The sequence below is a fragment of the Crocodylus siamensis genome, chromosome 4 (genome assembly GCF_052110815.1).
Source record: "Crocodylus siamensis isolate JL-2025a chromosome 4, ASM5211081v1, whole genome shotgun sequence".
NCBI lineage: Eukaryota > Metazoa > Chordata > Crocodylia > Crocodylidae > Crocodylus > Crocodylus siamensis.
Genome location: NC_143398.1, coordinates 158,843,318 through 158,866,118, shown reverse-complemented (window position 1 = coordinate 158,866,118; position 22,801 = coordinate 158,843,318). Strand labels below are relative to the sequence as shown.

The window sequence follows — 22,801 nt, the reverse complement described above, 5'->3', positions numbered from 1 at the left end:
CAAAACCTAACCCCACCTAAGAATGAAAATTTCAGTTAAGGGTAACCATATTTGACAAACAGAAGAAAGATTTATTAATATGCACTGGGAGGAAGGCTTAAGTTAATGTTATATATTAAGAAATGCAAGCTATATGGTATATAAAGAGAGGTGAGAGAGCATACCCTTTAGAACACTCCTGAAGAGATCTTGTCATCAATCCAAAATCCAGTCTTGACAGCAGATGTGGGAGCCAGGAGCCCCTAACAAGACTTCACGGCCTGATCAACCAGTGAAGTTGTGTTTGCAACTTTTTGGGATGGTGAGCATCCGCTTTGACTAGCTACAAATCTAAACTTTCTAAAATCCTGCTTCAATTTTAATTAGAATTGTATCTGTTAGGGTTCAATAAACTTGCCTTTAGTTTAGGACAACCATGTCTTAGTTTCCTTGCCTGATATAAGATCCATTATAGCGTCATAGGGATACAACAGGAAACATTCATCCCCAGGCCCGTGTCCTCTCACCTACTGCTGCTGCCCAGGGACCATGCGGTTACAAACTCCCAGGCCCATCTGACATTCCTTGCAGGGGGAGGACAGCGGTGCAGAGTCTAAATGGGATTGTGCCCATGCTTTCCCCAGACGCTGCCAGACCTAGCACATTGTCGAAGAGAGAGAGAGAAAATGAAATTACATGCTGGAACTAAAAGTCTAAGGGGTTGAAATGGGACAAAAATAGGAAACGGGACTAATGTGAACAAAGTGGCCATAATCATGGCCTTCTCTATGTCTGGAAGTAAGCACTGCTTTAACTTGCATGAGCTTTAAACCCATCTAATTGAACGAGCAAAGTTCCCGTCAAGAATGACGGGGTGGACGGGACAGAGGCCTCTGTTCCTCCCCACCTCCCTCCCCCCGCTTCAGGCCACGGTTGGGGCTGGGGCATGGGCTGCTTATAATTTCATAGTAGGTAGGGTAGGAAGGGACCTGAGCAGATCATCAAGTCCGACCCCCTGCCATGGGCAGGAAAGAATGCTGGGGTCAAATAACCCTGGCTAGGTGATTATCTAGCCTCCTTCCGAAGACCCCCAGGGTGGGAGTGAGCACTACTGCCCTTAGAAGTTGGTTCCAGATCCTAGCTGCCCTGACTTTGAAGTAGTGCCTCCTGATGTCTAGCCTGAATCCACTCTCCATCAATTTATGGCCGTTACTCCTTGTTACTCTCAGTAGTGCTCGGGGGAACAGGGACTTTCCCATTGCCTGCTGGTCTCCCTTGGCCAGTTTATAGATGGCCCCAGATCCCCTCCCAGCCTACATTTGTGGTTCAGGTCCCTTAACCTCTCCTCGTGGGGCTTGCCCTTCTGCCCCCTGATCATGTGAGTGGCCCTCCTCTGGACCCTCTCAATGTTGTCCACATCCCTCCTGAAGTGTGGCACCCAGAACTGGATGCAGTACGCCAACTGCAGCCTGACCAGTGTCATACAGAGGGGGAGGATCACCTTGTTGGACCTGCTTATGATGCATCTGTGGATGCATGACAAGGTATGGTTAGCCTTCCTGACTGCATCCCCACACTGCTGGCCCATGTTCATCTTGGAGTCTGTAATGACTCCAAGATCCTTTTCTGCCTCTGCACTGACTAGAAGGGAGTTCCCCAGCCTGTAGGTATGGTGCTGGTTCTTCTTCCCCAGGTGTAGCTCCTTGCACTTGTCAGTACTGAATCCCATCTTATTCTTATGTGCCCACCCCTACAACCTGTCCAGATCCAATTGCAGCCTGTCCCTCCCTTCTAGTGTGCCCACTTCTCCCCACATCTTGTTCAAATTCGCAGATAACACTAAGGTGCTTTTCACCCCTTCATCTGAGTTGCTGATGAAGTCCGGGCCCAAGGACCGAGCCCTGGGGGACCCCACTGCCCACATCCCTCCTGGTCAAAAATGACCCATCCACCACCACTCTCTGGGTGCGGCCCTCCAGCCAATTGGTGACCCATCTGACTGTGTAGGCATCGACACCACAATCTCCTATTTTTTTTAATGAGAATGGGGTGAGGGACAGTGTCGAAGGCCTTCCTAAAATCCAGAAAGACTGTCCACCGTGACACCCGTGTCCAAGGAGTTTGTGACCTGATCATAGAAGGCCACCAGGTTGGTCTGACAGGACCTGCCTCTAATGGACCCATGTTGGTTGCCCCTAAGCATACACTCCCTTGCTTGCCCCTCGCAGATGTGCACCTGGATAATTTCCCCAAAGAGCTTCCCCAGGACCAAGGTAAAATTAACAGGCCTATAATTTCCTGGGTCCTCCTTCCTCCCTTTTTTGAAAATGGGGACCACATTGACCCTTTTCCAGTCTTCTGGCACATTGCAAGAGCACCACAAGTGCTCATAAAGCTGTGCCAGGGGTTCCCCCATTCCTGCTGCTGCTTTGGGCTGGGGCCGGGGCCTGGGCGATTCACCGTCTCCCCCCGACGCTTCAGGCAACAGCTGAGGCCAGGGCTGCTCCCCGCCTCCCCCCTGCCACTTTGGGCCAGGGCCGGGGCTTGGGCTGCTCCCCGTTTCCCCTCCCCCGGCTGCTTCTATTTGGGGCCAGAGCCACTGCCCTCTTCCCCTTCCTGCTCCCCTCCCTCCATTTTTCCCCACCACATCCCCTCCCTGCTGGCTGTTGTTGTGGGGGGGACTCCATCCCGTCCATTATGGCGGCGCTCTGGTTCCCGTCCTCCCCCTCTGCCTCCAAAGCGCAAGGGAGGGGGGCAAGGCCAGCTCCACTCCCATCAGTCCCCACTGTCATGGCAGCGCTCTGCAGTCTGGCCCTGTCTGCGTACAGCACTCTGACTGGCCACCAAGACAGCCAATCAGAGCATGACTAAAGCATTACAGACAGACAGACTTAGGTTTTTATAATATTAGAATGGGTGCAAAACCCAGCATGGATACTCACTTTTTGGCTGAAGAGGAATTTGTTTGTTTGGTTTAAACTGATTCCTAATCAATTTCAGCTAAACTCAGATGACAGAGCTTAAACTGAAATAAAAGTATCCACATGCTCTTTTGCCCAAGCTTAGTGCAATTGGCTCATGATCGCATCTTAGGTCATGGTGGGCAAAATGATGGATCCGGCTACTGGCCATACTCCATTTCCAAGCAGCCTGTGTGGCTGGGGGCAGTTTCCACAGAGACCCCAGCAACAGCCTCACTGTGATAGTGTGAGGCCAGGGTTTCCATGGAGACTGGCCCCAGCAGCTGGCAGGGTGCAGGGCCAGGGCAGAGCTGCAATTGGCTGCCTGCATGCTCCAGGCAGGGGTGTGCAGGCGGTGGATCACAGCTCTGGCCCAGCTCTTCCCAGCACCACTGCCTGCCCCACACAGGTGGCAGCAGCTGAGCCTGCCCCACTCCCACCGCAGTACGCCCCCCCCATACCCCTCCCCCAGGACCAGTCTGGCTGCTGGGGCCGGTCTCCATGGAAACCCTGGCCCTAGGCTGCTGCTGGGGTCTCCATGGAAACTGGTCCCAGCCACTTCGGCTGGAGAAATGGAGTCCACTGCTAACCGGACCTGGCCTGTGAGCCAGACTTTGCCCACCCCCATCTTAGGTAAAAATAGGTGCAAACTTTTCCAGGCAGATCAATCCTCAAGAACCACTCTGTGTGTAAAGAAGGCCTAAGAAAAGTAATATAGGTGCCTTCATGCCAAATTGGCAAAAGGTTTTGACTTGAAAATATCCAAGCCAAAGTGAGCTATGGGTCTTCCATCCTGGAAACTCCTTTCAAAACAGTGCTGTAAAACCATTGACAAAGAGAGAGCCAGTTGCAATGCAGAACTCCCTTCCCAGAGATCTGCCTTGCAGGGTAGATGGGACCAAACTCTTTGTCTTCAAATCAGCTAACATCCTCTACCAAGCTCACTCTGGGCTACCCTCCAAGATGCAACTGTGTTTAACCCTCCCCTCGCAATGTAAGAGGCTCCCCTTCCCTTCATTCTTCCTTCCCAGTCCTTGTACTCCACTTGCCTCTGCTCACTCTCACACACAGACATCTCAACCAAAGCACAATTGCTGCAATTGTAAAGCAGGGCCTGGCTGTTATCAGGTGCAGATTACAGAAACCACAGAGTAATAAACTTGTTTTCCCCTCTTTCTTTTCCCTCCCATTTTCAAACTGCTGCAAGAAAGAGAGTGAGAGAAAAAAATAAATAACAACAACAGATGGGGTTTTTTATTTCTCCTCTTGGCTGCCTGAAGGGCTCGGCAGAGGCTTGAATGGAGTTCATTCTCTAATAGTCCCTCCTTCATCCAAGATTTTCCTTCCCCGGGGTGTAATCTGTCAACCCAACTCCTCCCCCAAACCACCCTCCCCTGCCCTGTGCTCTCCTTCAACTCAGAGACAGAACTGTGGCAGTCTATTGTGGCCCGGATGACAACTTCCAGCTACATGAGGAAATGAAGTGAGGTCTGCCAAAGGGACCAAGCTCCTCATATTAGTCTTTTCAGGCTGGGGACAGGCATCAAGCAGTAAGCACCAAATTCCCAGCAGCAACATCATGCCAATATCCACACAGACCCAGTACTTTAGAGACCCGTCTACGTTCCAGGACACAACGAAACTACCCTGTGCTGGTGGAAGCACTTAGGATTTTAACTAGCGGGCTCTTTTCATACACATTATCTTAAGAGTATTAACTAGCAACAGTCCCTTGTACTGAGAAACTGAAGAGGCTGCTTTTCATTTGGGATTCATATAGTATATTATATAGAAGAATAACTGAGATACTGTACCCCTCAGATGCCTTCTGCCCACCACGTTCAAAGACCTTAGAATATGAAGCCTCACAGTCTCCTGTATTTAAGGTTCATTGTGCTGTTTTAAAGCAAGGGAAACTGAGGCCTAAAAAGGTGAAGTGACATGTCTGAAGGGGTCCAGTTGGGTATGGCACAGATCCCAGTAAGGGACCTGGGAGTCCTGTCTCCCAGTCACCTGCGTTGACTAAATTAAGCACCCTGCAGTAAGGAAGTGACAACTCCTTGGCTCAGTGTTCAGTTACATTTCAATGTGGAGGCCTGAAGTTTAAAAGGCAGAGCTGGATATGGGACCAAATTCAGCCTTGGGGCAAAACCACTACAAGTTCTTTGAGAAATCAGGGGGAATGGCAACATTATGAGAGCATCATCCACACTGGAATTGGCCCAGAGTACCTTGCTTAAATTGCTGTTTCAGTTTAGGAACTTTTTTTCTTGCTGCTCTTAGCAACAAGTGATCTCTCTGTCATCCTGACTTCCAAAAACTCCAGTTCATGGCATTTGAGTGCATGAATGGCACTTGAATGCTGACTCCCTAAAGAACTCCAACAGTAAGCAGCAAAAGTAACTGATCTGTCATGGAGCTTTTAGTCTTGCCACACTCATGTCTGGATAAACTGAATCAATGCAGGCTAACACCCTCTATTTAGTGAGCTAGAACTACCCTCTCGCATAACACTTTACGGCAGGGGTGGGCAAAATGTGTCCCAGGGGCCATTCTATCCAGCCCGCAGGGCCCCTAAAAATTTAGAAAATTAACATTAATCTGCCCTGGGCTGCCCGTCATGCGGCCCTCGATGGCTTGCTGAAACTCAGTAAGTGGCCCTTCGCCCAAAATAACTGCCCACCCCTGCTTTATGGGATCCTTTTCCTTCCTTGCAAGGCAAGGAGATGGGGCAGGCTGGAAGGCATCTTTCCACAGATTTTCAGGCCATAAAGGACCTTACTGATTATCCAAATTTACCTTCATTATCCTAATTAGGGCTTTTCCATGGCATCCAGCCCATAGTGGTACCAGTCATTTCCTCACCCAGAAGCAAAGAGAGGTTTAGCTGCTCAGTTTCAGTCCAATTTGACTTTTCACAAAGTTTTGCAGTGTTCAGATTCAGGATCTTATGCTGGTTCATCTACCAATTAGGGATTGAATAGGCCAAGAAATCCATCCTGGGAGCCTCTCAAGCTCCACCCATAGATCAAACTCCTTCCCTTGAAAGGTCAGAACAAAAGGTCACTTACAGATCTTATACTTTCACCCTTCTCCTTTCTCAGATATCCTTATCAGCAGCAAAATAGTTAACAGTGAATACACAAAGTTAAATGTATCAGCCCTGATCCATAGACTTCACAGCTAACACAGGGCAACAAAGGGGAGTTCACACCCCATGTGATCTTCGGTTTCAGACTTTCAGCAAATTCAAGCAGAGATCAGCACTTATTTACAGTCCAGGATCTGAAGACTTTTTTCACATCCCCATAAACACCTCTTAAGGAAAGCTTGGATTCTGGAGTGTAAGGAGGTCATCTCCACATAATCTCCTTGTGACAACACCACCCTGGCAATTTACAACTCTTATTTCTGCTATGGAGAAATGCCACTAATTAAGAAATATCAGGGGCAGGCGAGGAGGTGATGTGAGATGCTAAAAACTCCAAGTTCAGACTATCTTTCTTACAGCTTGAAGGAGGGACAGGGCATTGGCAAGCACCAACAGACAGTCTGATTTCTGAGGGGCTGAAGTTACTGGGATGGGTGCTGGTACCATCATATTTGAGTGCCCCACAATTTTCCTTGCTAATTTTTGCACTGCAGTGTGGCAGGGCAGTGCCACTGTCCCTCTATACAGAGTGGGGACTGGATCACAGTGCATCTACATGGCAGATTCTCCAGTGTTATACATACCCACACTATCTGCACAGGAACAGCTCAGAGCTCATTGTGAGCCAGGCTGTTTAATGGTTGCCTGGGTATCTTTGCACATCAATGTAGGCTCAACCTTTGCGTGACTTACCTACTATAGTCTCACACTGCGGCAAAATAGGGAACCTGGCAGCCACAGGACACTGGCAGCCCTCATCCTCTTGCTTTACATGAGGCAGATTAGGGTGTTTGTGGTGTCTCTGGGCAATATTCCTTGCAGTTGTGCAGCTGGGTTGATTGTGTGGTTTTAAGAACAAGTTAGACAAGGACTTGTATGGGATGGCGGGGGTTGAACTAGACAGCCTCCAGAGGTCCCTTCTAGCCCTGCCTTTATGATTCTTGGGCTTCCTATGATACGTGCGAACTTTCCTGGCCGGGCCCCCCTGTCTCTGCCACAAGCCATGGGCTGGAGTCTGCAATGAAAAAGATGATCTCTCTCAGCAGCTGCTGCTTCTTCCTGGGGCTGCTTTTAGCCTCTTTCTTGCCAGGCTTCTGGAGCACTGAAGGTGGGTCAGATGATAGGAAGCCCAAGAGTATCCTAACACTCGCACCTTCCTTCCCTTTTGAAGGGGTTCAGCACCCCCACAGCCAACTGATGATGATGCCAGGCTGGGATTCACAGATAGGTATAATGCCTATGCTTGGGGCCAACGTCTTCAAAGGATCCTGGTGTTAATTTGGGCCCAGGGCCCAACCCTTCCCAGTGAGAGAAGCCTTTAAAAGCACATCCCCTTCAAAACCCTTCAACACCCCTCCCCCCCCAAAAAAAACCTAGGTGCATATTTCACTGGTGTCTTGGGAACTGCACCCTTTTGGAAATCCATCGCTCAACCTCAGCCTGCAGAATGGCAGTGAAACCCATCTGCCCAGCCTCTCTCCCCTACACTCCCTTTTGTATTTCTCTGGAGTGATTCCTAGAGCTGTCTGCCAGCTTGGGGGTCTTAGAAAAAGGGATCCCCCTCCCCCCCACCAAGGCATAGGCAGAGATCAGCCCTTCCAGCCATCCTATTTCTTCACCTCTCACTTAGCTTAGATCTGTGCCGGAGCAGCCCGGGCTGGGCTGAGGAGGGACGAAGGAGGCAAAGAGCAAAGCGAAGGCGGACTGACCCTGAAGCGGCAGCCCAGGGCGAAGCGGCTTTCCCAGGCGGCGCACAATGGGCTTGGCAGCGAGCAGGCACGGAGCGCCCTACCACTCCCCAGGGAGTCGGAATCCGGCTCAGGGGCGCGCCGCCCGTCCCGAGGAGGAAGTGCAGTAGCAAAGCGGTGCGGCTCCGGGCTTGCAAAACCAGGGAAAACACACGCGCGAACTTTCCTGGCCGGGCCCCCTCTCTCTGCCACAAGCCATGGGCTGGAGTCTGCAATGAAAAAGATGATCTCTCTCAGCAGCTGCTGCTTCTTCCTGGGGCTGCTTTTGGCCTCTTTCTTGCCAAGCTTCTGGAGCACCGAAGGTGAGTCAGATTGGAAACGGAGGGGAGGGGGGAAAGACATGGGGGCTGGAAGCTGGAATGGGACGCTCAGGAAGGGGAGAAACTTCAGAGGGCCGGTGGGATGCGGGGGAAGGAAAGCGGCAGCTCTGGATCTTGAATATTGCCGACTCCAACACCCCCTGGATCCCCCCCCCCGGCGGGGGGGGGGGCGGAAGAGTGGGTGGGAAGCACCCCCCCAAAATAAAACTTTTGCTAAAGTTCATGGAGCTCGCGTGGAGGCAGAGCTCGGACCCACGGGAAGAATTGCGGTGAAGTTCCTCAGAGATTTAGCCGGGAAAGCAGAGAAACAAACCCCGCACCGCGGAGGGCCAAGTGCGAGGCGAGCCGGGGGGTGGGCAGGAGAAGAGCGGCTCAGTTGCCCGAGGCAGGAAACGGACCAGGGCCCCGGCACTGATCCCGCCCGCTCCGGTGTCGTTTCGTGGGGTTTACGCCCCGACCGAACAGGGCGATCGCTGCTTTCCTGCCCCCGTCTCCGCGCCGGGACCTTGGCACCGTCGGACGTGACCGCGGCGGCAGCGGGCTGCAGTTGCTCTGGGGCCGAGGAGAGAGAGTCGGAGCTGGTTTTTAAAATGGTTTCTTTCATTCCTTTGCTGCTGCGCCGAGGCAGAGGGTGGCTTAGGCATTTCGGAGCTGCGGAGGGGGGTTTATTGTGTGGCCGGTCGGCGACTTTGCTTGTGGAGCGGGGCGGAAAAAAAGGCATTATAAGGCAGGCACTAAAGTTTCAGGCTTGGCACTCTGCTGTCTGCGTGCGGGAAGTAAGGAGAGTGTGGCTAACTGGTGGGAGCCGGCTGGATCGCCTCTCAGGTGCTGGGTGAGCTACGCGGCTCGGCACATGCCCTTCATTTAGCTCGGTGTCCGCAGGGCCGCCGGATAACCCGGAGAGGAGTTTACTTTGCAAAATTGGGTTCTAGCTGGACTTTGCAGCGGGGGTGGAAGGAGGTGTTTGCTCATCAGGTTACAAAACACCTGATGGGGAAATAAGCTAGATGGCAAAGGCCGTGGGTCCTCTGCACTGATGCAGAAGGCAGTGTTGTTACCATCGCACCTGTCCTGCCTGCTGGGTCAAGCCCTTTATGGCAGCTGACTGCTGTGAGGCTGCAGCCTTATGGCTACAGGGACATTTTGTTGTGGCAGTTCTCACCCTGGGAGAGGAGAAAGGCAACCTAGCAGGTAGGGTTGGGGAGGGGAAGGAGGTGGGTAAGAATTACCTCATGAAAGCAACAAACAAGTCATCAGCATTTTCTGATTCCTTAGCTGGGTATGGGGAGGACTGGCAGATTAGGCAGATCTACTTGATGCCCATTTCTCTTGGCTCTGTAATACCCTTGATTTAGTGATAACAGGCCCTGAGTCTCAAAGAATAGTCTTCTGTGTCGGACCTGGCATCCTGAAGTGCTTTACATGTACAAGAGTAACCTCATTGCATGGTGATGCAGCCACTGCTGGGGTGGAGCTGCTTCACAGTCCAGACTTTGCCAGGTGTAGTCCTGGAAGAAGAGCCTTACAATCAGCCTTTCCTATGCCCTACCATCTCTGTGCCGAGGGAAAGCTCAGCCCCTACTTGTGCCAGGCTAGCTGGAACTCCTGGTAGGAGTCTAAATAGTCTACGTCCTTTAGCAGGCTGTGCCATGAGGCTGGCCCTGCTGCCATGGTGGTCACAGTCCAGAAGAAGGCTACCCAAGAGTTTGGCAGGAAGTAAAAGGAAAACTCCTTCAAATGGAATCCAGAGGAGGGAGCGGGATTGCACTTGGCAGAATGTATTCAGTCAGGACAGCAGGGCTAACCCACCTGCTCTTGAAGGGTGGAGCAGAATCCCACAGGATTTCCATATTATATCAAGTAAGGGTAAGTTAGCTTGATACCTGAGCTGAAAGACGGAGCCTATGCCCCTGCTTGCTATGGTTCAGAGGGAAAGCTGCCTAGTGCCTCCTGCTGCAAGAGCACTGTTTGGGTTTCCCTGTGGGTGTGTCTGTCTGCCTCTCTCTTTCTCTTAGGCATTCTCTGTCCACACCCCATCCTATTCTGCTGGTGAGATCCTAGCAAACGCCGGATAGTCACTCACTTTCCCTAGTTCACATGCTAACCTGATTCTTCATGTTTACCTGGAAGAGAATATCTTACATGAACAGCCACATCAAACCCCCATGAAAGGGAACCCTTGCGGGGAATGGGGGATATTCTGGTGAGATCGGAATGACGGGGTTCCAAAGCAAACACCAGCACTGTGCTGTTAATGCTCCTGGCATTAAGAAGTCTGATCTGAGATTTTTTTGAAAGGTCTTTGCAGAGGCTAAAAGTCACATTAGCTCCAGTCCTTCCTGGATGGAGTTCAGCTTGTGTGTGGTCCCATATGCAGGTTGCTGTGCACATGTTCAAGTATCAACAGCTCAGGCACCTGTAGAAACTCCCTCAGTCTATATAGCATTACAGAGTCACTGCTGCAAAACTACTTTAGACAGTGGGTGGTCTGAAAGAACTGAGCCTGACCTGTAGGATGTGGGGTCAGGCTCACAGGCCATTTACTCAGGGCGTGACTGCAAGGTTTACATGCAGTTTGACCCCTGGGGTGAATCTCTTTTATTTATGTGTGTGTATTGTCTGAAGTTTTTTGTGCCTGTTTGTGAGGTCAGGGCATGTAAACAAATGAAGTACATTAGATCTCTCCAAGATTGTCAGCAGGCTTTGGAAGAGCCCATGTTAGATGTATAGAAAGACCTGTTGAATCACATCCTCCCACAGGTTCAGATTTTCTCCCTGTGTCTGTTCTCTGTGTCTTGCCTGCTACCTTAGTTCTGCATGTCTAGAGCAGCAGTTGGCAGCCTTTGCAGGCTGAAGTGACCCAGCTCAGGTCAAAGGCAGGCAGACTCTAAGACCCATCTAGAGTTCATGTGACGTCTCCACCATCCACTGCCACTGAAGCCCAATATCCCCGGGTTAGATCCAGTGGCTCTGTGAGCTGGATCTGGTCCTCTGGTCATAGGTTGCCAACCTCTGGTCTCGAGAGATGGCTCTTTTGTTTTTTCTTAGAATGTAATTCTGCAGCCTGTTAGGTGTCCTCCTTAGGAAGCCTTGTTCACATACGCCATCTCTTCAGTTCAGCCCCTCCAGCCCCCTGATTAGATTTTAGTGAACAGCAGATATTCTTGTTATTATGCAGGGTAATGTACAGGCCTCATTGAGATCATGGTGCTCAGTACTGTATGAACCTACAGTAAGAAACAAACCTTGGCTGAAAGACTGTGTAGCAGACAACTTGTCATTCCTAGATGTATGGTGTGAATCCATCCCAGATCTCCAAAATTGCTATGATCAGATGGCTTTGCAGTGGCAAACATGAACTGAACATATGGACCCTCAGGCCACTTCCCACTGGAAAAGTTTTGGAGCTCACTGGACCCCCTGTTAGCAGGCTTATCAGAGGGGGCTGAGTTGGAAAGCTAGACTTCCCTCCCTGTCATAGAACATATTTAGCTTCAGAGGCTATTTACAGCGCTTGAGGCACATGCTGGGAGATCACCCCCTGTTACGCTATCCTGGGGTTAAGCAGATGCTTGCAGTCATCTGGGGCTTTGAACAGGTTCTGTGTGCATGAAGCATTTAAAACCAATACACCTGAGAGGCCTGTTTGCCTCCAGGGAAAGTGCTGACTGCATGAGTGAGTCTTTAATGATTGATCATTGACTAACCTTGCCTGGAAACTGGGCTGCCTCACATTCCTGAACAAGTTTAATGGCTAAGCCCTGCTCCTTCTCCTTGCTTTGGATTCTCTTGCAAGGGGTGTACAGAGGCCTTAAAGAGAGGGAGGACCAGGGACAGAGTACATACCATCCCCCCCAGCTCCATCATTGCCCTGAAGCCATTGGGGTAAAGTGGGAGGTAGCAGGGAGCCTTTGGGGTGAAGTGGGATGAAGGGAGGAGTCTCAGCGCCTGTGTCCTGGACACTGTAAATGGGATGGATATGCCCTGCTTAGCACATACCTGGTCCAGATGTACTTCTCCTTCTGCTAGGATGTGGTGTCATGGTCAGCCCTGAATTCCCTTGATAGAGAGTAGGTGGGATGCCCATGACAGCTTGCATTTCCCTGCCCCTACAGTTTACAGTCTGCCTGGTTTACATGGCTCTGAAATCTATAACCTCTTAGCTATCTCCAGGCCAGCCTGGCAAACAGCAGAATTAGCTTTCCATGCACACATCCTTTCTCTCTGATATTGCCTTGCACCTCATCACAAGGCCCAAGAGGTGGTTTGCTTCTTGGCATACTTGGTCAGTAGGAAAAAAGGGAAGAGGCCCACCCAACCCAGTTTGTTCAGGTACCAAAGCTAAGGTAATCCAGCAAGTGGGACTGTGAACACCCATTGAACCCCACCTTAGGAAAAGTTTATCTGTCTGAGACCCCATTGAACACCAAGGCCTGGTCAAGAGCTGGAGAGGAAGGGTTACACATAGATACTAGCCTGGGAATGAAGAGAAACAATTTAATTTCCCTGCCCTACCCCATCCCCACCACTGGACCAGATCCTCAAAGGTCTTCTAGTGCCTAACTTCAATTGAAGTCCATGGAAGTTAAGCACTTAAAGACCTCTGCAGAGCTGGGACGGGTGAATGCACTAAAGATTATGACGTGGTAAATAGAGCAATTCTCCTTTAAAATGAATGCTGTGTAAAATGTGTATTCATGCTCCACACGTATTTGGATCCAGTTTGAGGTAAAAGCCACCCACTCTCATTCTCTGTGGATCACATATTAAAAGTCAGGCAATCAAGCTAAAACTAGGTGCTTCATCTGCACCACAGCCCTCCAGCACAATTCCCCTCCCATATTAGCAAAGACCTGCTCTCCTCAAAAGGCTGCACAAATAGGGTTTGGGGAAGCCCAGTGTAGGTTAACAGGGTTCTCAAGCTGAGCTTTGAGAAATCTCCACTGTGCTGTATATTTGTAGCTGGTCAAAAGGGTCCCCATGCAGAGGGGAGTGGATTCCACCATCACGCCAGGGGGGAACTGCTATGGGTGGAACCAGAGCTGTCCCAAGGGGTGCGCGGGACCTGGAGCATATCAGCCCCTGCAGGGCCAGGTGGTGGTGAATGGCCAGACCATGGAGCTGGGGGGAGTGGCTGGAGCATGGAACTGGCAGTGTGTGGAGGCCATGAGGGCCTGTACAGTACCATCCATGGGGCCCCCCCAAAGCACGGGGCCTGGGGCAGTCACCCCAATTCACCCCTCCCCCCTGGGGATGACTGGGTGAAACCCTTCTGAAAACCTGACCCTAGTCACAGGACCTTGGTTCTCCTGGCCTTTGCCTCAGGGAGGGCCCCATCCTAGTTTCAGTAGCCCATTGTTCTCTGTGATTCTGCAGCAATCTTATGGTAGCAGTTGGATTTTCGACCTTGAGCTTTGGCTGCAGGTATAAACTCATTGATTTTGCAGTCCTGCCTTCCATGCAACCAGGGACGCGCACGCACACACGCTCCCCAGCCAGGATTGTTCCGCTGGCAGCAAACAGCTGCATGTATTTGGTCCTGATCTATGTATCAGCCAAGCTCTTGGAGCTCTTCTGGTCAGATAGCATTCCCCATGCTTGCTGAGTTGGCTCCCATTATCCTCTAGGGAATGATACATAGCCTTAAGACCCCCTGGTCCTTCTGCATAGAGTACAAGAAGAGGCTTCAGTGTCTGAAAAGGATTCCTGCATTGAAATTTCCTCAGTGCTTGAAGTTAGGGGGTGAGGGGAAACAGGGGAAAACAGGTTCCTCTGTGATGGGGCAGGGCAGGGTCAAGCCCAGAAGGCCAGTCCTTGGCATTGATTATTCTCTTCTTTCTCTCCCCAGTCCCTGGGGAGCTGTGGCAGCACACACAAAGCACCCATAGCCCACCTTCTTTTAAAAGTAACCTTTAAACTCCCGCCAAGGCTCTCAGACCTCTCCTGAGCTTCCAGCCTCTCCTGAGTCCCAACACGGGCTGTTAAATGTTAACTCTTGAGTTCTGGACAGCCCTGCTTGCTGCGCATTGCAGGCCTGGCTCCCAGACCCAGGCACCAAGGAGGGGAACCCAAACCCAAACCCAATCTTCACCAAAAGCACCTGGCTGAAGGACAGGCTGGTACTAGAGAAAATTGATTTGCTGCAGATTTAATCTGTATTAACACCCCCTCGCTGCTGGCCCAGTGTTAGCAACAGGGTGGGGTGGTTCTCATGTGCCTGGTTTTTGGCTTTCAGATTGTAGGATCACAGGGAAGTAGGGCTGGAAGAGAGCTCACAAGGTCTAGTCCATGTCCCTGCTCAGGGCAGGATCATCCCTGACTAAACCATCCCAGCCAAGTGTCTGTTCAATCTACAGCTGAACATTTCCAGGGATGGAGATTCTTCCACTTCCCTAGGTAGCCTGATCTAGTAATAGGTGCTGGGATGGTAAGCCCCCAAAACAAAGGCCTATAGGAAGATGTCCTCAAGCTGCCAGTCACAGTAGAGCTTTTATTTCTGTAATCCTTCAGCTACTGGGGCAGTGATAGATGTGCAAATCAGCTTTATCGGAGGCAATCAATATGGTGGGCCGGGAAGGAAAGACCTTGCTACAAGCTGCTGCCTAGAGTTACTGGGGGATGAAACGGATTCCCCTTCCAAGCTGTCCCTGAAACAGACAGACAGCTCAGCTGGAGCTAGAATTGGCTGGGAGGTGTCCAGTGGGACACACAATACTTTTCACTGGCCAGACCCTCCTGATCTTTGGCTAAAAACTCTCATCACCTTCACTGGTTTTCCTCTACTTATCCACTCTGGCTCTTGATTTATTCCCAGCCCCTCACCGCTCCGATTCTGTGCATTCGGTCTGGTTTCCTTCCCTCTTATCTGCCCTTCCCCTACAGCCCTCTCTCTCCTGGTGGGAAAGCAGCAGTGTGGCAGACACTTTTTTGCTGCAAGCACCTCTTTTCCTTGCCCCTCTAGATTCAGCCCAAGCAGGGACGAGGTACCACACGAGGAAATAGCAAGGCTGTGATGTCTTGTGGGTGAGACCAGGCTCTGGTGGTGGAAGGAAGTACTCTGTTTGAGAAGGTTGGTTTCTGGTGACTGCAGCCCCACAAAGAGGCTCTGAGCTCTGCCCATGAGACAGTGGGGAATCTGCTAACCTAAGAGTAGGTGGTCCCCTGTTTGTTCTCCCTTATGCATATTATTTGGGTGATTAGTGGGGAACCAGGAGGCTAGACAAGTCTGGGGTGGAGTGAATTTCTCCAGCCTCTTGACCTTTGGTGTCCTGTCACTATTTTTATTCTTTTGTGAATTCTAATCTTGCTTCACAAGATGATCTTCCTGCTGCTTTGCTTCTTCAGGTCTTGGTGGGAATAAAACTTAGAAAAATTCCATGTAACCCTCTTTTTTCCTTCTTCTGGGGGAGGGGATTGATGTAATGGTCTTTTCTATCGCAGAGGGCTCTGACTCGGGAGAGTGTCCTGGGAAATGCAGCCAGCTCAGTCTGCCCTGACTAGAGAAGTGGGTAAAGAATAAAAACTAGAAGAGGGAAAACTAAAGATCTGCAGCCAGACCTTCTAGCTTCCCCATCTGACAGGGGTGGAGTGCACACTGCATGAATACTTGTTTGCCAAGCCTTTGCCTTGCTGCCACTCCCAGCTACCTGCCCTCATGACATGACGCTACTCACTGCCTGTTTACTTGTAGATCATGGTAGCACAACACACCAGGGGGCTGCCAGTAGTTATTCTCCACAGCACCCTAGCCTCCACAGGGAGGGCATGAGTGTCTGCACATGAAGTGAGTCTGGGGTCATGAAAGCTCATCTGTACATCTCTGATTTAGTTAGTCTGTAAGGTGCACATTTACCCTGTCTTTTGCACAGAAGAGGTCAGACACTGACAGGCTTAGCTGAGGTCTTCGACAGGTCAAGTGGTCCAGCTGACCAGGGCAATGGGAGAGGGAAAGGATTTCAGTAGCTGTGCTGTGGACAGGCTGGAGGGAAGTAGCAGAAGAGATGTGGAGTAAGGTACTGAGCCAGGATGGTGCTTGGGCAGAGGGAGAGAGGATGATGTCTCAGGTTGAGAGTCAAAACAGAATCCATGGCTGTTGAAGAGACGCAACCCCCACTCTCCTCCATGCTGCCTGGTCTGACCTTGCCTTTTGACATTTAATCCCGGGCTTTGTAGCCCATTCCCTGGGATGAGGGGAAGCTTAGAAGAAGGCTTCACAGACATGTCTCATGACCCAAAGCAGGTGGGGGGCTGCTAGACTCGGATGGCTTTAGGCACAAGGCAGACTGCTGCTGGGCAGCTGCTTGGCACATGGGGAGCTGTCAGTCAAGCCGTCTGACTGCCTGGGGAGTGATCTGTTTCTTAGCAGGGGCCCGGAGGCAAAAGGCTGGGAGGGGTAGATGAATAATTGACTGCTGCAGGGGGGAAGAGTGGGACTGTTTGGATTAGGAATCAAAAAGGGTGGTTAGGAGTTTGTCTGGAATAACCAGCTTGTGGCAAGGTGAGAAGAGAGGGAAAGAAACAGAGGCAAGACAGCATCTCGGCATAGATCTGCAACCTTGACTCGCAATCCTGCGCCTCACAGGCCTCCCCACGCAGCCTGGAAGGAATCCCTTGTCCTGCTGCAAAGTCACGTAGCTGATGCGTGAGCTCGTCAGGAATCTGGCGAATGGAATCCTGGTTCCCGTGATCTGGGGAGGAAGCCAATGAGCTCCCACTGGGAATGAGGGGATGGTCAAAGGCCCGAATACTGGCCTGACTCTGGCATGTGTGACAATGCAGTTTGCTTTTTATTGTCAGGGACTCGGGACACCCTGAGCGAATCCTGCTGCTCACCAGCTGCTGCCCCTCCTGCACCCTCTTATCTCAGTTGTGAGGGATTCAGATTCCCTCTCCTCCCTGGATGCTTCCCTTAATCCTAGGTCCCAGAGAAGAGAACTGAATGACTCTACATGGCTATGGAAGGGGAGGCAGGAGTGAGGGGGATGGACTCGTGGGTTGCGAATCACGGTTCTGCTTCTGGTTCTCCCACTGTCCGGTGGTATGACTTTGAGCAAGCTGCATCAGCTCCGTCCCTTAGTTTCCCCACCTGCCAAATGCTGTGGCTTTAGGCAGCAACTGAAAACCAGCAGTAATGACAATTTAACATGGCCAAGACAGGCAACACAGGCACGCTTGCCTCCCAGGAGTGTGGAGCGGGTTTGCCCACATGGAAAGGACTTTGAAGATCTTCTGATGAAGGGTAAAGGGACATGAATATAAACTTCTCCAGTGATCAGATTTGGAAGCCAGTTCCCCAGCTGGTGGAAAGGGCTCAGGGGGTTGAGCCGATCAGGGCTTGTGCTTCAAAGGGAAAGATCAAATGTTGGAAAAGGGGGAGGGTATCTCTAGCATGCTGGGGGATGTAAATGAAAGACATGGCTGAAGTTAGCTGCTCTGCAGCTTCATAGATCCTGGCATAGGCAGGGACCATGACTGTTTCTCATGGGACGTTGGGAGCTGGTCTAATGTGTTCTCCCCACACCTGCACTTGCCCGTCCTACCCAGCCAGGGTGAAAGGTGGAAACCTGTACCCCAGGGACCAGGAAGGCCAATCTGGAGCAAAAGCCCTCTAGGATCACAGAGCAGTTTTGGGGACAAACAGGGTCATGGAGGCCTGGAGACTGGGCAGAGGATTTCATAGACATCGGGGCTGGAAGGGACCTCGGGAGATCATCGAGTCCAGCCCCCTGCCCAAAGGGCAGGAAGTCAGCTGGGGTCATAGGATCCCAGCAAGATAAGCATCCAATTTACTCTTGAAGGTGTTCAATGTAGGTGCTTGAACCACCTCTGATGGCAGGCTGTTCCAGACCTAAGGGGTCTGTTCCAGGATCCCGAGGGGTTCTCAATTTTGCACATCCTGCTGCTCCTGGACCAGTCTTCCTGGCTGGGAACATCTCAAGCTGGTTTGCTGGCTTGCCTGAGAGGCCTGAGTGAATTTTAATCTGTCCTTCCCCCAAGGCCCAGATATGCATTCCCGACTCAGGCCTTTCCATTGATCTGGGCCACAGAGGCCTGAGGCCTACTACCGTCCGTTGCTGGGAGACTGTGCACAGACATCCAGAGAATGCCTGGGCTGCAGGGAGTTGACTTTATTAGAGGCCCTTTCAGGCCATTGTCCCCTGTAGAGTCCCTGCTGTGGATTAAACAGTGGGAATGAGATGTCATTAGTGCAGCTGTCTCTCTTGCTGGGCCGGATAGGCCAGGAAGGAACAGGACAGAATCTCCCCTGGTCCCGCAGGCCACATGCCAAGCTACCCCATCCACCATTGCCCAGTCCTCGTGGGAAACAGCTGGCCATTGGCTCAAATATAACTTGGCTCCTTCCCCAAAGAGAAGCATGCATTTGCTAAAGCACCGTCCTAGTGGTCAAACTCCCTAATGAGGCTCAACCCTAATTAAGAGCTCAGTCTTTCCCCTTTGTCCTACCCCAGCAGGGAAGACCCTTATTTTCCCTACATGAAGAGAGAGGAAGAGGTTAGGGCACTAGTCTGGGCCCAAGGAGGCCCAGGTTCTTTCCTTACAGTGCCAAAGTTTCCCTTTCTCGTATGACCCATAGCACATTTTTCTGCGAACCAAGTTGCTCCCTACCTCACCAGGAAGTGGTGAGGACAAAGATAACTGCTTGTGAGATGCTCAGATACTATGTGCGTGAGGCCACAAAATTAGATCAGCAGTGATTGGGAAAAGAGAGATAGGACTAAAGATGTAGCGTCCTGAGGGAGGAAGCTCTCTCTGGTCAGAGGAAGCTAAAAGGATGGTGACCCCGAGAAAATCCATATGTTCATCCTGAGGAGTATTGGTTTCTAGGGAGGCTAATATAAGCCATCGAGGATTGGTTCCCCATGTATCTATGAATCTATGCTGGTGATTACATAGTTGCTAGGATCAGAAGGGACCTCAACAGATCATTGAGTCTGACCCCCTGCTTAGGCAGGCAAGAGTGCTGGGGTCAGATGACCCCAGCCAGATGCCTATCCAACCTTCTCTTAAAGACCCCCAAGGTAAGGGAGAGCACTGCCTCCCATGGAAGCCCATTCCGAATTTTGGCCACCCTTATCATGAAGAAGTTCTTCCTGATGTCTAGCCTAAATCTGCTTTCTGTCATGTAGGTTGATGGTATGCCACAACACCTGAACAGCAGATGCCATAATGTTGTGATTGGCACTGTTGGAACACAGGATGCTATGCACCCTGATGGCACGTAGCACCTTGGGTGCTCAGAGAGTACAACACTAGCAGTGCAAAGGGGCAGCCGCAGCCAAGCAATAGGGCTGGGTAGCTGTGGGTGAGGCAGAGTTAAAAAATGCGTCCAACCTGAAAGAGCGGTTCTGTCAACTACCCGGGGGCCAACACCCTTGCTTCCCGCCACAGGGTGACTCATGGTGTTCTGGAGTAGTCTGGGACCTGACATGCTGGGACTGTTGGGTGTGAGCCACCAGGTCTCACCTGCATCTTAACACAGGAAGTGTCAGGCCCCAGCTCAGCCCCAGTCAAGGTTGGATGCTGGAATCAGGGGATGCATTTTTGGCTTGTGTTGAGGCAGGAGGCCGGATTGAGGGATCTGAATGGACCTTTCTGGCTTTAAACTCCAACGCTAGGGGGCGCTATCTGCGGCTCCATTCTTCCCCTACACCGCAGCCCAAGTCTTGCAGATGACAGCCAGATGACACAGTACTCCTGGCCTACAGCTGGACCATAGTTTCATAGTTTCTAGGGTCAGAAGGGACCTGAGTAGATCATCTAGTCCGACCCCCTGCCATGGCAGGAAAGATTACTGGGGTCAAATGACCCCAGCAAGGTGTTCATCTAACCTCCTCTTAAAGACCCCCAGGGTAGGAGCCTGCACCACTTCTCTTGGAAGTTGGTTCCAGATCCTAGCTGCCCTGACCGTGAAGTAGCGCCTCCAGATACCTAGCCTAAATCTACCCTCTGCCAGCTTGTGACCGTTATTCCTGGTCACTCCTGGCAGTGCTCGGGGGAACAGGGACTCCCCCAGTGCCTGCTGATCCCCCCTGACTAGTTTGTAACAGGCCACTAGATCCCTCCCCCAGCCTTCTCTTGTGGAGGCTGAACAGGTTCAGGTCCTGTAGCCTCTCCTCATAAGGCCTGCCCTGCTGCCCCCTGATCATACGAGTGGCCCTCCTCTGGACCCTCTCCATGCTGTCCACATCCCTCTTGAAGTACAGCACCCAGAACTGGACGCAGTACTCCAGCTGCAGCCTGACCAGTGCCACATAGAGGGGGAGGATCACCTCCTTGGACCTGCTCGAGATGCATCTGTGGATGCACAACAAGGTACGGTTGGCCTTCCAAGCTTAGGCCCCATTGTCAGGCCTTGGACACACTCACATTCATACTGCCCTTCTCTCACAAGGGCCTCACACACTCCACCCTCTCTCACAGGGTCTCTTTCTCGCATCGATAACTTATACTGCCTTGCTCCCTCTTGGAGCGGGCCCCTTAGGCTATAGGCTTTACCTAGTTCATACTTTAGGTTGCATATGTACCATCTTTTGGGCCTCTCCCGCAACCCTCACCAGGGTAGTGGCCAGCCAATTACCCAACCAGGTCTAAGCTTGCCCTGGCCCCTAACCAGGGAAACTCTATACATTCAAACATGCTGGGCTCCCAGCCCTCCGGTTCTTCTCCCCCACTGGGGTCCCTACTCTCTGCCCTCCTTCCTAGGGTCACCCCTCACCAGGGCATTCTCATCTCACACCACGACTGGTGCTACGGGGACTCTCACTCCCCCGTGGAGCAGCAGGTCATTGTGCTCAACTATAGGTCTTGCTTTTGACCCATACTCCGCCTCCCAGCAGTGGAGGACTTACCAGGGTCAGGCCTCGCCCCTGTATTTTGGACTGAGCCCCCTTACTTGGCCTCTGGCCCAGGCTACAGCCTCAGACATCTGGAGACATACCTAGGCCTACTTCCCTTCACTGGAGCCCCTCATCTCTTCCCCCCTCACTGGGGCCATGGGTCTTCCCTCCCCAGTGGGCTCAGGTGGCCATAGTCATGCCTAGGCCCAACTACCTCCAACGTTACGTTACCCACCCCAAGGTGAGGGCTAGTGTTAAGGTGCCCCGACCCACCTTTCACCAGGGTGGTAACTGGCCAGGCATTTCCTGGGGGTTCCCACACCACTGAGAGCCCTACCAGGCCACCCACTCCCGGCAGAGTACAGTTTTAGGTCATGCCCAGGACCAGGAGCCTCCTAGCCATCCCCTACAGCTCCTGCTCTTATCACCAGGATGTTGCATGGAGCCTTACAGCCAAGTGATGTTACTGCCATGGTCCCCCACAATCAAGCACCTGCTGGCTGCTTAGCTCCACTCTTAAAGTGGCAGGCACCAACAGTGCCCTGCCACACACCTTCCAACTTAAAATAGTTCCTGGGGGAGGTTTCCCCTGCTGCTCCTCTAAAGCAGGCTCCACTCAGAGCCTGTGAGAGCTCTCAAGTGGCAAGCACCCCAAAGGTGTTCTGCCATACACTTCCCCCCTTAAAATTACATTTGGGGGCTTCACTTGGCTGCCTTCCCTGCTGGCTTTGTCCTGGCTTATTGCAGCCCCTGCCACGTGGTGAGCCCCCCAAAGGTGCTCCGTCACACTGATGTATAACTGCCCCTATCTTTTCATAATGTTCCAGCCAGAGAATCAAGCAGGGGTGCTATGGGGAGGGGCAAAGGCACATGCTTTCCTCTACACATATCACAAAGCATTTCTCCTCCATGACTCTCTAAACCCAAGCACAGCTCTGGAGCCCTCCTTTTTCAGCAGCCCAGGCACAGCTTCAGAACAGATGCTAACAGAAGGTAGCTATGAAGCAAGAGTTCCCAAGTGCAAGACAGCCTGTGATCCTTCATATCTCCAGCAGAAACCAGCCAGTCCTGCTGCTACCTTAATGCAGCAGGCATGGAGAGGAGGTGATGAACTATATGGCTGCTGGCTGACCCAGGTGAAGTGATTTTGTTAGTTCTCAGCTCTTCTCCTTGTGCTTTGGGCAAACATCCAGCTCCCAGAAAGAGCCATTTTATTTGATCTAGACTAGAGTATCTGTTACCTGAGTGCCTCCCAATCTTTAATGGAGTTACCTTCACAACACCTGTGGACGGCAGGGCTGGGTGTTTCACAGGTGGGGAAACTGAGGCACATAGCAGCTAAGGGATTTCCCTGAGGTCACACTGGGAATCCATGGCAGGGCAAGGACTTGAACTGGAGACTCTAAAGCCCTAACAGCTGCTCTACATTTCCCCCTCATTTCCTACAGTTAGCTGTGCTAGAGTCTCTCCTGGGAAGCTCCCCCTCCCAGCCTGCCCATCCGACAGTGCTCAGAGCAGGCAAGGAGGGGCGTGGGGCATGGAGGCTAACTACACAGCAAACAAAACCAGATCCCCTGTAAGTTGGGAGTGTGGGGCCACAGCCTGATTCTGGGCCAGTTTAAGAGGTTGCCTCTCCTTGGCAAGGCAATGCTGTTAGTGGTTTTATTTGTTTCCAGGTCTCAACAATGAAGCCTTTTTTGTTTTAAATTCCCCCCGCTGAGATGTTGGCAGAGAATTCCTGCCAGCCTCCCTGCAGTCTGCCTCCCGCCCCCTCTCTGTGCACACT

At 51.7% G+C, this 22,801-nt stretch overlaps 1 protein-coding gene across 3 annotated transcripts in view; it reads left to right on the top strand.

The window, feature by feature from the left end:
- Positions 1 to 4,309: 4,309 nt before the first annotated feature.
- ERBB2 (erb-b2 receptor tyrosine kinase 2) overlaps positions 4,310 to 22,801 on the top strand; it is a 47,597-nt gene continuing 29,105 nt past the window's right edge. Inside the window, exons 1-2 of one of the 3 annotated variants that reach the window (XM_090044511.1) lie at positions 4,310 to 7,198; positions 14,007 to 14,063. In XM_090044511.1, the coding sequence (XP_089900637.1) occupies positions 7,111 to 7,198; positions 14,007 to 14,063 (145 nt within the window). In that variant the 5' untranslated portion in view covers positions 4,310 to 7,110. Of the gene's footprint in view, positions 7,199 to 7,559; positions 8,141 to 8,288; positions 8,752 to 14,006; positions 14,064 to 22,801 lie in introns of those variants that run through there. The other 2 variants (XM_090044509.1, XM_090044510.1) reach the window with 2 other exon arrangements.